The 14,115-nt window shown below is 34.4% G+C and overlaps 1 protein-coding gene across 2 annotated transcripts in view; it reads right to left on the reverse strand.

Moving 5' to 3' along the window:
* MMS22L (MMS22 like, DNA repair protein) overlaps window positions 1–14,115 on the reverse strand; it is a 150,970-nt gene that overhangs the window by 110,646 nt on the left and 26,209 nt on the right. For both annotated transcript variants that reach the window (XM_049897621.1, XM_049897631.1), the window contains exons 8-10: window positions 13,058–13,188; window positions 11,464–11,577; window positions 6,772–6,945 (exon numbers count right to left, since the gene is read on the reverse strand). In XM_049897621.1, the coding sequence (XP_049753578.1) occupies window positions 6,772–6,945; window positions 11,464–11,577; window positions 13,058–13,188 (419 nt within the window). The remainder of the gene's footprint in view (window positions 1–6,771; window positions 6,946–11,463; window positions 11,578–13,057; window positions 13,189–14,115) is intronic.

The following is a 14,115-nucleotide window of genomic DNA, read 5'->3' on the forward strand; positions in this document are numbered from 1 at the left end:
TGTTAAAATTATTGCTCTTCATTGCACACATTTAAAATTATGGTATAGTAAATTAAATGTGAAGTACAAACATTTCCTCTATCACCAGACATCACTGCTATTTCTTGAATGTCTAATATTACTTTGGCAAAGAGTTAGTCAACAAACTTGTTAGAAAAAAATTTATAAGTATTTTAATCCAATATAAACCCTACCAGAAGCTGTTTTATTAAACAGTGGTGCTTTTATAAAATTATAAATGCTTTAACAAATATTTATTTTTTTCTGTCAGATGTAATCTAACAAGAAAAAAAAAAAACTTTACATATCTATAGTATTTTTGGAGCTTTTATGCCCTAGGTATTCTTCCTGTTCTGTTCTTTACTCCCTGGAGATTTTTTCTTTAATTTTATGTGTAATAGTTCCCAGACATCCTACTCTAGTAAGCAAAGCAACAAAAATTTTACACAGAATAAAAGAAAAATTTATACCGTGCTACCTTATTTTGCCAAAGGTCACTTACCGAGAAATCTCAACTATCTAGAAGACTCTCTATAAGGAGAAAGAAAGCCAAGAGGGATTTTCACAAAGCCAAAATACTTTACAAAGGCTAAGTACTGAAAACAATTTCACTATGTCAACAAGAAAGCCCAGCGAACCTTCCCACAAGACACTCTGTTTGCTTGATAATCATTTTTAATGGTCTGAATACGTGGCTACTAGTTAAAAGCCAGACAACCTCCAAGAGGAATCAAATAATAACTAATTTTTTACCCCCTCCCCGCAAAAGGCACAGAAAATAACTGTAAGACCTCAAAAAGCAAAGCCAGAGGCCTTAACATACAAAACGCCCCACCATTCCCTACTATTCTTATTATAATAAATATGTTCACAAGATGAGCCCAAATGATTAATAAAGGGTTAAAATATATTCAGTATATTTATTTTAAAAGAGTGGGGAAACACTCATGTAATTGCTAAGTACGCTAAGCCGCTAAATAAATATTTCCTTAATAAAGGTGCTTAGTGATTCTGAGAACCAGCCTCAAAAGATAGCCCCCAATGATCTCTGTCTCCTGGTGCTCATGCCCTGTGTAATTCTTTCCCACACTGTAACAGGATTGGTCTGTGACCAATGGAATATGGCAGGAGTAATAGTATGTCTCGTCCAAGATTAGCTTATAAGACATTGCAGTTTCCATCTTGACAGCACTCTTGTTTCTCTAGGATCACTTGTTCTGAAGGAAGCCATGCTGTGAATGCCCTGGGGGAGGTCTAAGTGATAAGTAACTGAAGCTTCCTGCCAATGTCAGGGAGCTTAGAAGTGAATCTTCCAGGCAAGACTGAAGTTGCAGCAGACAGCTTGACTGCAACTTCATGAGAGACCACGAGCAAGAACCAGCCAACTAAGCCCATCCTAGATGCCTTACCTTCAAGAAAGTGTGAGACGATGCTTGTTATTTTAAGTTGCCAAATTTTGTTATGCAGAAATAACTAACATACTTATTTAGATATTTTTTAGCAAAAGATTTATTTACTTCTTAAAATGAATGTATGTAAATAAGCTGAATGCAAAACATTTATCAGGAGAGAAAGTGAGTAGAAAAGAATCTGGCCTTGCCGAAAGAGAAAGTTTGGCCTTTGCCCTGGCTTTTTGGAGGTAATCTCTGGGCCCGTGGAAGTTACACCTGATAGGAGTCTGTTTACTCGTGGGTTTTGATCATACTGGATAGTCTAAAAGTGTGATTAGCAACAATGTGATTAGCAAAATAGTCTTACACTGGAAGCTGGCCATACCAGAAAGACAAACAATGCGACTTAGGGTGGCGGCTGTGGATCACATGATTTCAATCACCTGGAGACTGAAGTCAACCACATGGGTAATCAATGAATCAGCCATGCCTAGGTAATGCAGCCCCAACAAAAACTCTGAATACTGAGGCTTGGACAAGCTTCCCTGGTTGACAATAACTCTGCATATTGCCACAAATCAACGCCTAGAGAGAGTAACGCATTCTGCCTCTATAGGGAGAAGGCAACAGAAGCTTCACATTTGGTATTTCTCCTGGACTCTGCCCTATGCACTTCTTTCCTTGACTGATTTTAATCTGTATCCTTCCCCTGTTATAATAAACAATAACTGAGTATAAGAGCTTCCAATGAGTTCTGTGAGTCCTTCCAGTGAATTATCAAACATGAGGGTGGTTTGGGGAAACCCCTGAACCTGCAACTGGCGTCAGATGTGAGGGAGGTCTTGGGGACTGTGCCCTCAAATTTTGTAGTTGGCCTTAAAATTCTCTCAGAAAGGAAATAATTTTGCTCTATCAATACTGTGTGTACACTGTGTCAGGCTCTTTACTTTTTACTTCCTAATGAAACATTTTCCCATTTCACAGATAATGCAAATTAAGTCTCAGAAAAGTCACATACACAGTCAGAGCAAGGATTCAAATCTAAGTTGGTGGGGGCCCCAAAGCCAGTGTTCCTTCCATTATACCATGCTATTAGTAACTGATTTTTTCATAGCAGGCTTTCCCTGCATTTTCAGCAGTTCATTTTTTACATAACTATTTTAAAAAGTTTACCCTCATTGCCAAGTAAGCAGAAACATTACAGGGTAGATGTAATTCAAGTTTCAGCTTTACAATTTGATAGCGTTTATGAGTTTATTTCAATTGTTCTGCTCTACCAAGATATTTGAATCACAAGAATTATAGATAAGCAGTGCAATTCTTACCAGAAGAATTTCAACTATATGGATCAGTATTGTGACTATAATATAAAACAAAAATAAACCTTAATACAAAGGAAGAATGACAACTATATAATGTCCAAATCAAATCTGAATAATATGTATCAAAGGGATATAAATTTTTCTGAATTTCAACAGGGAAATTTAACTTCATCAGCAGCAACAACTTTTTTTTCTACGTACCAAGTTATACCTCACTTAATTCCAAAGATGAAATGGAGGTAAGAAGTCACCAACTTGGGGCTACGTTTTACATTTCTTGTACCACCACTAAAATCTAAGACACCCTCTTAAGCATTAGTATAGGTGATATCTTCACCAGGAATATAAAATAGATCTTCCCCCTCCACTTCCAGCAGACTAGGTAGCCTGGTGCAACTCTCATTTTAAAATTATATTTCACATTTTTATCTGCCTGTCGTTCTGACATTTAAAGATGAGCATCAGCTAGCCTGACCGACTGCACTCTGTTCTGAGCAGGGAGGCAATGTTAAACTGATCCCTGCAATGCCCAAAAGTGATTTTACTCTTTAAACACTATTTGGTTTTTAGAAGAGGTAAGTAGGATTGTGAGATGATAACACAGCCTCATCTAGGTTGAGAGAAAAGCATTAAACAGAAATGTATGAAAATCTAAACCCTCTAGTATGAAAAGTGATACTAAAATTTCCTAATATGCCTATCCTAAGAAATCAGCTAGTTTTGTGATTTAAATCCACATATAGCAAAAGTTAGAGAAACTTTCAAAATAAAAAAAATAATTAACCACATCCGAAACCTATTTAAAATGTAAAGATTTGACATTAACCTCAGGGCAAAGCAGTTCACATTTAAAAACTGTAATATCTCCATGGTTATAACAGGACTTAAGGCACTCCTCTGCTGAAGAACATTATGAATAACCACTATTACTTCATATCATCTCTCACACCAGATTACTCTTTAATAGAATGAAGCATGCTTACTGCACAACCATCTTCTTACTGTAGTTGGCTGTGCTAATACATCATAAGGGGGGGAAAAATTCGGCAATTTTCAAAATTCTGATCTAAATATATCACAGACCAAAATTAACATCCTATATAAACTCTGAAAGAAACGGCCCAAAATGCCTAGACTAAAACGACCATGAAGTTAACCAACTAAACAGAGCTGCTTCTGAGAGTAAAGGGCAAAACTAACCAGATAGGACCTGGGAACTATAAGCATAAACTGGGACTGTGCCTGGCAAACTAGAACACATGGTTGCCCTCACCCAAAAAAACCAAACCCATTGCCATGACGTCAATTCTGAACCGTAGTGACCCTATAAAAAAAAAAAAAAAAATTTTTTTTTTTATAGGGTCACTACGGTTCAGAATTCAGGGTAAAACTGCCCCATAGTTTCCAAGGTGCAAATCTTTATGGAAGTAGATTGCCACATCTTTCTCCTCTGGAGTGGCTGGTGGGTTCGAATTGCCAACTTTTCAGTTAGCAGCTAAGCGATTAATCACTGTGCCACCAGGACTCCTTTACAGTTACCCTATCTAGGACCTATTCATAAAGGGAAACCCTTAGGAGAACCCCAAAATTAAATTATTCAAGTGATAAAGAAAGGGTGGAATTTAACCACTACAAACCTCAGTGTCCTCACCTGTAAAATGGATATAATCATCACTCTTTCAACTACTTCATAACATATCACTGAGATAAAAATTGAATCATTAAATTCTTTGTAAATGCAATCAGCTGAAGGCATTACCCCTAATATAAACGATTATTAACTGGAGACCTTGAGGTTTTCTTTAAAAGCCTTTAAGAAGTCTAAAACTATTTGGAGATTTTTGTGGACTCATGAGTAAAGGCAAGGTTTAGTTTACAGATACATACAAACATATATGTCCTTACTATTTTTATACGGAATTTTTTTTTTTTTTCAAATCATGGTAATCTTTCCTTTTAAAACCTTCTATATAATTTTTAAAAATTAAGACTTTAAAAAATGTATGTATCCTGGCAAAAGAAAATCAAACAGGAACTGCTGACAAATACTACAAGGCACAGGCTACGCTATTTCAAACATAGACTATTTACTCTGTTGAGTCAGAGCTAATAAAAGCAATAACCTCCTCTGGAGTTCTCTGTATGAAATAGAAGAGCGATTTCAGCTATGCAATCGTGGGTGGATATACCAATGCAATTCAACGTTACAACAGTAATAGTAATGATATATATTAATGAGGCCAAATTACCTACCACACTGGGAGTATCTGGGGGTCACTATCAACCACTACTGAAATATACCACTGACTCAAATATGTGTTAATGCAGCTCCAGCATTAATAACCTAAAAGCCTGCTCCCTGATGCAAGGGGCAATATAATCTATTTCATATATATCCTCTCATCTGCACCTATTACTATGATATCACACAGTAAGAACTTGTAAGTACTTAATTATCACATCGACATATATTGACCAAAATTAGAAGTATGTACATGGAGGAAGAATGGTTGGCAGGGAAATAAAAACAGTTATGCTAAGACCTTAGAATTTTAGGTAAATTTTTTTAGTTCCTTTAATGTTGTTTCAGTATTCTAGTAATTATAAGATGTGAAACATTACCATATCAAATCCACAAAAATATTTAATAAAAAGGCTACTATAGTAATAATAATAACTGTTAACATTTATTGTTTACTGTGTATCAACATGGTAAACACTCATGTACAGAAACAAAGAAGACACTATCCTCTATGAGAAGCTCATTCTATTGATTCCTTCAATAAACTGGTAGGATGCTTAAACACACTGATACTGAGCTGTGTGTGAACTTCTCAGAGGACTTTATAACTTATTATTTTACTTCATCTTAGAATCCCCTTTTATTAACGGGGGATCATTTGGAGGCCCTCCTGAGGTTCTTTCCAGTTCTGTGATGCTATAAAACCTGCTGCTGTCGAGTTGATTCCAACTCATGGCGACCCTGTATATCTCAGTACTAACTGAGCCTCAGATTCCATGAATGCTTCCTCAGAGTTGACTCTGACCAGTCTTCCAAAGAAAGGAAAAGCTGTCAAATCCATCAAGATTTCACAAAAACAGTGATTCTCATACCTAGTAAAGGATGAAAACCAAGGAATTTTGAAAAACAAGGAATCCCAAACTACACCACATCTATGAAATCAGCTTCTCCAGAGTTGAGACCTAGAAATCTGGATTTTAAAAATCTCACAGATGGATCTGATGGTCAGGCTACTTGGGAAAACACATCCATAAAAAAGACCAATTTAAAAAGCACAGACACACTGACTTTCAGATTCTAGATGCCTATTTTATGAAATGATGGGATGATGTAATACTACAATACTATCATTTCTAAATGTGGGAGAAATTATATAAAAACACGCTTCAGATAAATGCATCTACCAACTGGTTTTATTCATAAGGATATTTAAGTAACACTGTAAAAAAGTGTTTCTAACTAGAAATAGACACAGTAGTAAAAACCTGTCTTCTACGTGAAGGAAACGTCTCGCTGTTTAATAGATTAAAATATCTTTGCAAAAAGCTCCCATAAAGAAGTGTTATTCTGAAGAAACAGTTTATCAGTAACTATTTGCAAGAACAAATAATTCATTTCTGGATACATATGCTTTCCCTTTCTAAAATCTTATAGATTTAGAAGAGGAAGGAACCTTTGGTACAGTAAACCAATCCAATCCCATGTCTTTTGGATGAGGGCTTGGATGATGGAACAGATGCTCAAAAGGTTTAAGTAATTTACTCAAAGTCACAAAACTACTTATTGGCAGAGCCAAGACTATATCTCAAGTCTTCCACAAGTTAAGTTTTTTTTCTTTAAACAAACAATAAAAACAAGAATTTAACATATTTCAAAATGTTTATAGCAAGGTCTACAGCTTCTAGACTTAGAGGCTGAATTGATCTCTGTCGTATTATAAGATCTTTGTTGCTGTTTCTGCTCATTTATGTTCTAATTAGCCTACAAAAAATACATATTAATTGCTAATGTAAGAAAGTATAAAACAAGATCTTACCATTTCATCTGGTACTCCATGGCGATCAAACTGATACAATGATGCTAAATGAGTAATAATCCACCAACTAAAACCAAAGGGATCCCTGGACTGGATCACAGGCACAGGTAGTTTCCAGTCACTTGGTTTTTCAAAGAGTGTTTTAAGCAGTTTATTCATCCAGTTCCAAAATGACTATAGAAATAGAGGCAACATAATCCAGTTAAATTAAGATAGAGTTCCAATAACCTTTGATTTAGGGGTTTCCGTCCATTTTTATAATATAACAAAAAATACAAAAGAGAATATAAAACACGTATACACAAGTTAAGGAGGAGTAATAAGAATACCCAGGTTAAGAATTAGAATGTAATATCTAAAATAATAAAGTACCTAGAAATATATTTAATCAGGGAGGTAGAAGACTTGTACATTGAAAAGTATAAAATACTGCTGAAAGAAATTAAATGGAAAGACATCCCATGTTTGTGAATTAGAAGTCTTACTATTGTTAAGACGTCAATATAACCCAAAGCAATCCATAGATTGAACACAATCTCTATCAAAAGTCAAAGCCACATACAGAAGAAGTTGGAACCAAATATCACATCATACGTGACAACTAACTCAAAAGAGATCAATGACCTAAATATGACATAAAATTCTTACAGGAAAAAATAAGAGTACATCTTTAGAACCTTGTTTTCAGCAGTGAATTCTTAGATACGATGCTAAAGGCATGAGAAGCAACAAAACAATAAAATGACAAATGGACTTCATAAAAATTAAAAACTGTGCAGCAAAGGACATTATCAAGAAAAATGAAAAAATAACCTACAGAATGGGAGAAAATATTTGGAAATCATACATTTGATAAGGGTTTAATATATAAAGAATACATAGAGAACTACAACTCAACAACAAAAACAGAAACAATTAAAAAATGGGCAAATGACTTGAATAGACATTTCTTTAACAATAAAGAAATAACCAATAAGCCTATGATATTCACAACAGTCAAAAGGTGAAAACAACCCAAGTGAACATCAACAGATGAATAGATAAATAAAATATGGCACATAAGTATAATAGAATATTCATAATGAAATGAGAAATGAACTTCCATTACATGCTATGACACATACGAATTTTTTTAAAACATTCTGTTAAGTGAAATAACTCAGACACAAAAGGACACTGAATTGTATACTTAAATATGATTAAAATAGTAAATTTATTATTATACACACACACACATACACACACAAATATATAAAAAAACCAAACCAAACCCACTGCCGTCAAGTCCATTCTGACTCAGACCCTGTAGAACAGAGTAGAACTGCCCCACAGGGTTTCCAATGCTGTAAGTCTTTATGGAAGCAGACTACCATATCTTTCTCCCACGGAGAGGACGGTGGGTTCCAACTACCTACCTTTTGATTCCCAGTTGAATGCTTTAACCACTGTGCCACCAGGGCTCAACATATACACGTTTTTACTGTTATTATTAGAGGCCGTCAAGCTGGTTCTGACTCATAGTGACCCCATGTATGACAGAATGAAACACTGCCCTGGTTTCTGCCATCCTCAAAATCCTTGCTATGCCTGACACTGTTTTTTGCAGCCACTATGTCAATCCATCCCATTGAGGGTCTTTCTTTTTAACTGACCTTCTCCATTACCAAGCACGATATGCTTCTCCATGTACTGGTCCCTCCTGATAACAAGTCCAAAGTATGTGAGACCAAGTCTCTCCATTCTTGCTTCCAAAGAGCACTCTGGCCGTACTTTGTCCTAGACAGACTTGTTCATTCTTCTGGCAGTCCGTGGTATATTCAGTATTCTTCACCAACACCTTAATTCTAAGGCATAAATTATTCTCTGATCTTCCTTATACATTGTCCAGCTTTTGCATACATATGAGGCGACTGAAAATACCATGGCTTGGGTCAGGTGCACCTTAGTCCTCAAAGTTATACCTTTGCTTTTCAACACTTTAAAAAGATGTATATGAGTTGGAATCGACGGCAGTGGGTTCGGTTTTTTTGGGTTTTTTTGCAGCGGATTTTCCTAATGCAATAGGTAGTTTGATTTCTTAACTGCTGTTTGCATGGGTGCTGATTGTGGATCTAAGTGAAATGAAATCCTAGACAACTTCAATCTTTTCTCCGTTTATCATGATGTTGCTTATAGGTCTGGTTGTGAGAATTTTTGTTTTCTTTATGTTACAGTGCAATCTCTACTGAAGGCCACGGTCTTTGATTTTCATCAGTAAGTGCTTCACTCCTCCTCGCTTTCAGCAAGCAAGATTCTCATTTGTATATCGCAGGTTGTTAATAAGCCTTCCTCTAATCCCGATGTTGCATTCTTCTTTATACAGTTCATCTTCTTAGATTATTAGCTCAGCGTACAGATTGAATAATTATGGTGAAAGGATACAACCCTGATGCACATCTTTCCTGATTTTAAACCATGCAGTATCCCCTTGTTCTGTTTCAAGGACTGCCTCTTATTCTACATACAGGTTCTACACGAGCATAATTAAGTGTTCTAAAATTCCCATTCTTCACAATGTTACCCATACTTTGTTATGATCTACACAGCTGAATGCCTTTGCATAGTCAACGAAACAAAGGTAAGCATCTTTCTGGTATTGTCTGCTTTTAGCCAAGATCCATCTGACATCAGCAATGGTATCCCTCATTCTACATCCTCTTCTGAATCCGGCTTGAATTTCTGGCAGCTCCCAGCTGATGTACTGCTGCAACTGCTTTTGAATGATCTTCAGCAAAATTTTACTTATGTGTGATATTAATGATATCGTTCAATAACTTCCGTATTCGGTTGGATCACCTTTCTTTGGAGGCTTGTTTTTTGTCAATACCTTCGGTGCCTTTGGTGAAGGCACTGGCAAATATATATATATATATAACCACAATAAAATAAATACAGAAAAAGAATCAGAGTATGACTAGTACTTTAGAAAACCCCTATATATCCCCACAATCACATCTTCCTGTCTCCCATTGAGAGGTAAATACTATCTTGACTTTCATGATAAATTATTCCTTTGCTTTTTAAAATTTTGCCACATGTATATAAATGTAAGTATATTAAGACAGTCTCTGTAGTCTCAATTTCTTTTAGCCACACTTTCATATTTTCCACCTTTGTCTCTGTGTTGTATGTAATTTCTCCAGTCTTAATTTTTAGTTCAGTATTTCTTACCTCAGTTGTACCTAACCTGTGGTTGAGCCCATCAAATGAGTTTCAAATGACAATTACTATATTTTTCATTTCTGTTAAGTTCTGCCATCCATTTTACCATACTTCATAAATTCTTATCCTGCTCATTTTCAAGGCTGGCTCTTTTACCTCCAAACACACCAAATGTGGTTGTTTTATAGTCTGTGATTGGTACCTTTTTATTCAATTACAGGTAAAAACACATAAATTTATACTTATCAAATTTAGTGCTAAAGTAATGACTCAAAATGTATATAGTACCTGTAAGTCTGCAAAAATGCAGATTCATTATTAGTTATCAGATAGCAGCAACCAAACCCGAAATTGTAGAAAATTGGGAAATTAAAAAATCCATGAAATGCCTAAGTACTTTGTTCACATACCATAAGCCACATTTAAGATAATTTCATAACAAATTATTTATACTTTTTTGTGTTTTTAGGCTTACAGGTATTTTTCTTCTTCTACGAATGGCAATCTACTCATGTAAAGATTATAGCCTAAGAAAACCTATGGGGCAGCTCTACTCTGCCCTATAGGATCACTGGGTTGTTATGAGTAAGAGTAGGCTGAACGGCACACAACTAACCAAGAACACCTGAAATAAAGTCCCATTGTGAAGATCTGACTCAAAGTAAGCTGGGAAAAAAAAAAAAAACAAAGCAAAAGTCCCATCTTCCCCTTTGTGCTCTACCTCCTCCCTCCTTAAAATAAGATGTTATAAAATTGAGTAACATAAACCTATATTTATTAATTTCATATCCTCTAATATGTTTTGTGAATTGTTAGAGTGCATTAAACATTTTAGTTTAAAAGATTCCTGACAGAACAAGAAAAGTACTTGGGAAAATAAGAGAGTCAAATCTTGTACTTTTCCCAGATGTTTTGCATTACTCATTTTAGGCTTAAAAAGTTTAGTTTTTACCAGTTGCTGTTGAGTTGATTCTAACTCATGGTGACCCCGGGTATGTCAGAGTAGAACTATGCTCCATAGGGTTTTCAGTGGCTGATATTTGGAAAATAGATTGCCAGGTCTTTCTTCCAAGACATCTCTGGGTGAACTCAAATTGCTAACCTTTCAGTTAGTAGCCAAGTGCATTCACTGTTTGCACTGCCATCCTGGAACTCAAAAATTAAGGAGGTACACAGCACTCAGTTAATCTCTTTTTCGTGGCTGTTGTTGCCTAAGTATACAGAACTTACTATATTTTTACACAAATAAAATGCATGCCTTCTACGTTCATCAACTGTGCCCTCCCTCTAGAGTTATTTTCATAAGAGCCACTATGTCAATTTTTTTAGTGGCACTTACGAAAATACCTCAGGGAGGTGGAGTGTGCGGATGGCAAAAAATCATAGAAGGCATGCATTATCTGCATAAAAATACACTAATAAGATTTTCCTTGGCCAAAATTATTGAATAAATTCAATATAAGAGAATAACATATCAATTTCCAAACTTACCCCTGAGAGAGACCATTTACTTCTGTGGTCTAGGAGATGAATGAGTAGAACCCATAACTCTTTAATGCATGGACATGGGCAATGCTGACTCAATAATGCCTCTGAAGGTCTAATCTGTGGTAAAGAAGGAAAATGAGGTATTCATAAGAGACAGCAACCATGCTTCTCTCAAAATGTTTTAAAAGAATAATTTAGATGACTTAAAATTTATGCTCAATTACATAGAATTATTTATAAAAAAGTGCTACTTCATTAATTTTAAAAATACATTTCCACTTTACATCCAAAAGTACAGAATGAATTTTATTTTCAACTTCAAAAATACCTCTGCTTTAATCGTCTAAGCCAGTGCTCACCAAACTTCTTCTGTAAAGGGCTAGACAGTAAATATTTTAAGCTTTGTGGGCCACACAGAATGTCATAACTGTTAAACTGCTATTGCAGAGCAACAGTAGTTACAGACAACAGGTAAACAAATGGACAGGACTATGTTCCAGTAAAACTTTATTTATAAAAACAGGTGATGGGCTGGATTTGGTCCTATGGGCCATAGTTTGTTGACATTGATCTAATCCATCTATCACAATAAATTAAATGTCTTATTTAATGAAAAGATTAAAAAATTAATTTTGATTCACTGTAAAGCAGAGTAAAAAAAAATTAAGACAAATTAAACAGCAAATATTATACATGTACAAGGATTTAGGAATTTCTAATTTATCATTTTTTTTAACAGAAATATCCTCAATGGATATTACTGGATAATATAGAAACAATGTACTATATTTGCAAGCACAGTGAGACTTCTAAAATTTATAATGTATTCGATATTTCATAGATGTTACACAGACCTAACATAACACAGTAAAATAATATCTATTAGAATATTACTATATTATATCTCATTAATCTACTAATTAATTTCAAACATAATGATTAAATTTAAAAGAGGGATAATAAATGCATAAAAGAATCTTAATCTAAACCTTAAAAAATTATAAATCCTGATTTTCCCAAAAGACTTAATCTGAAATAACTAATAATCTATAATCATACATCTCCTGAAAATGAGTATGTTCTGTGGCACATTTAGATCATTAACTGTACTAAACATCCTACAGTAACTGCATTTTAATATGTCATTTCCCTCATGATTCTAGATCAGTTATGAAAATAAGCAAACAAAAACTTCCTTAAATTTTGTCAACCAAGTTTATTTAAATACTCATTTATCATTATATAATAGCAATACAATAGGTGATTAGAGACGTGGACTCTCCTGCTTGAACAGAAGTTAAACTTCCAGTCAAGATAATAAACATCTTGCTTTTATTTATTTTTGACAACATGGGAAAGGCTTTTTTTTTTTTTAATTGTGTTTTAAGTAGCTCTAAGACACTAATTCTGACCAGTTTTAAGTGTTCAAATCAAAATCCTTTTCTCAGTCAGTTCCCAGATAATAGTAAATAAATATAAAATTAAGATTAACAAACTAACCATTTTACATTAAATTCTTCCAGATTAAATCATATGAGTTAAGGATTGACCACTGTCACTAAGTTTCAAAAATATAAATAAACTCTTAAAGTATTACCTTGTCATACTTGTTGAGTGACAGGGTTATTAAATCACAGAGGAGATTTTCACAATGTTCTTCAAATAGACTGACATTGGTTAAATTGTCACCTGCCAGATTCATAAACTGATGACCATATACAACATGCTCTGAAAAAGTAATAAAATAAATCATAATTAAAACTAAAAGAGATATTACTAACTTAGAAGCGGGAAATTGCATACCTTTAAATTTACTTACTGAACAAAACTGCAACATACAGAGTTAGTTTTTGGTATCTTGCAAATAAAAGTTAAATTTGAGTATAAGTCCCTTCTTACATGAACATTGATAAACATCACACTAAAAAGTTTCCAACTCTTCCAGGTTTCATGTAGTAGGCTTTTCTTAATGTGGCTATCCTTTAAAAGCATCTGTACAACATCACTTAAAAAAAAATAAAGGAAGGGGAACACCAGAAAATGTTCACTCATGTTTCTAACAAACGAAGCCTTTAAAACATTATTCTTTTAATAACTGCAGGTAAATTAATCACATGTAATTTTTTGATAGTATAAAATAAAGAAAGCAAGGTAATAGATATCAAAATTTGTACTGATGTCAGAGTAAGTCCATTTGACCATTGCTCTAAGGAAATATTATTTGAAATAGAGTCTATACAAGGGGGGAAATGATATATGTGTACCTTCATATGTTTGTATGTACAGATGTAAGGGAATATATACACACATATGCATATATATACTCATATTTTTAATTTGCTATGAGTCGGAATCAACTTGACAGCAGTGGGTTTGGTTTGGTTTATTTTTAATTCACTGAAAAGCAAAGTATTGGGTAATGAGTATCTTTACACCCTAAATAACTGATAATCTACTAAATAACTGATAATTAACATTTAAAGAATACTCCTAAAATGCGAAGTGCATCAAAAGATAACAAACAGCAGGACCGAGAAATAAACCTGTAGTAAGAGCTACGGCTGCTAACCAAAAGGCTGGCAGTTCAAATCCACCAGCACTCCGTGGAAACTATATGGCACAGTTCTACTCTGTCGTATAGGGTTGCTATGAGTT

This window comes from Elephas maximus, chromosome 1 (genome assembly GCF_024166365.1).
Source record: "Elephas maximus indicus isolate mEleMax1 chromosome 1, mEleMax1 primary haplotype, whole genome shotgun sequence".
NCBI lineage: Eukaryota > Metazoa > Chordata > Mammalia > Proboscidea > Elephantidae > Elephas > Elephas maximus.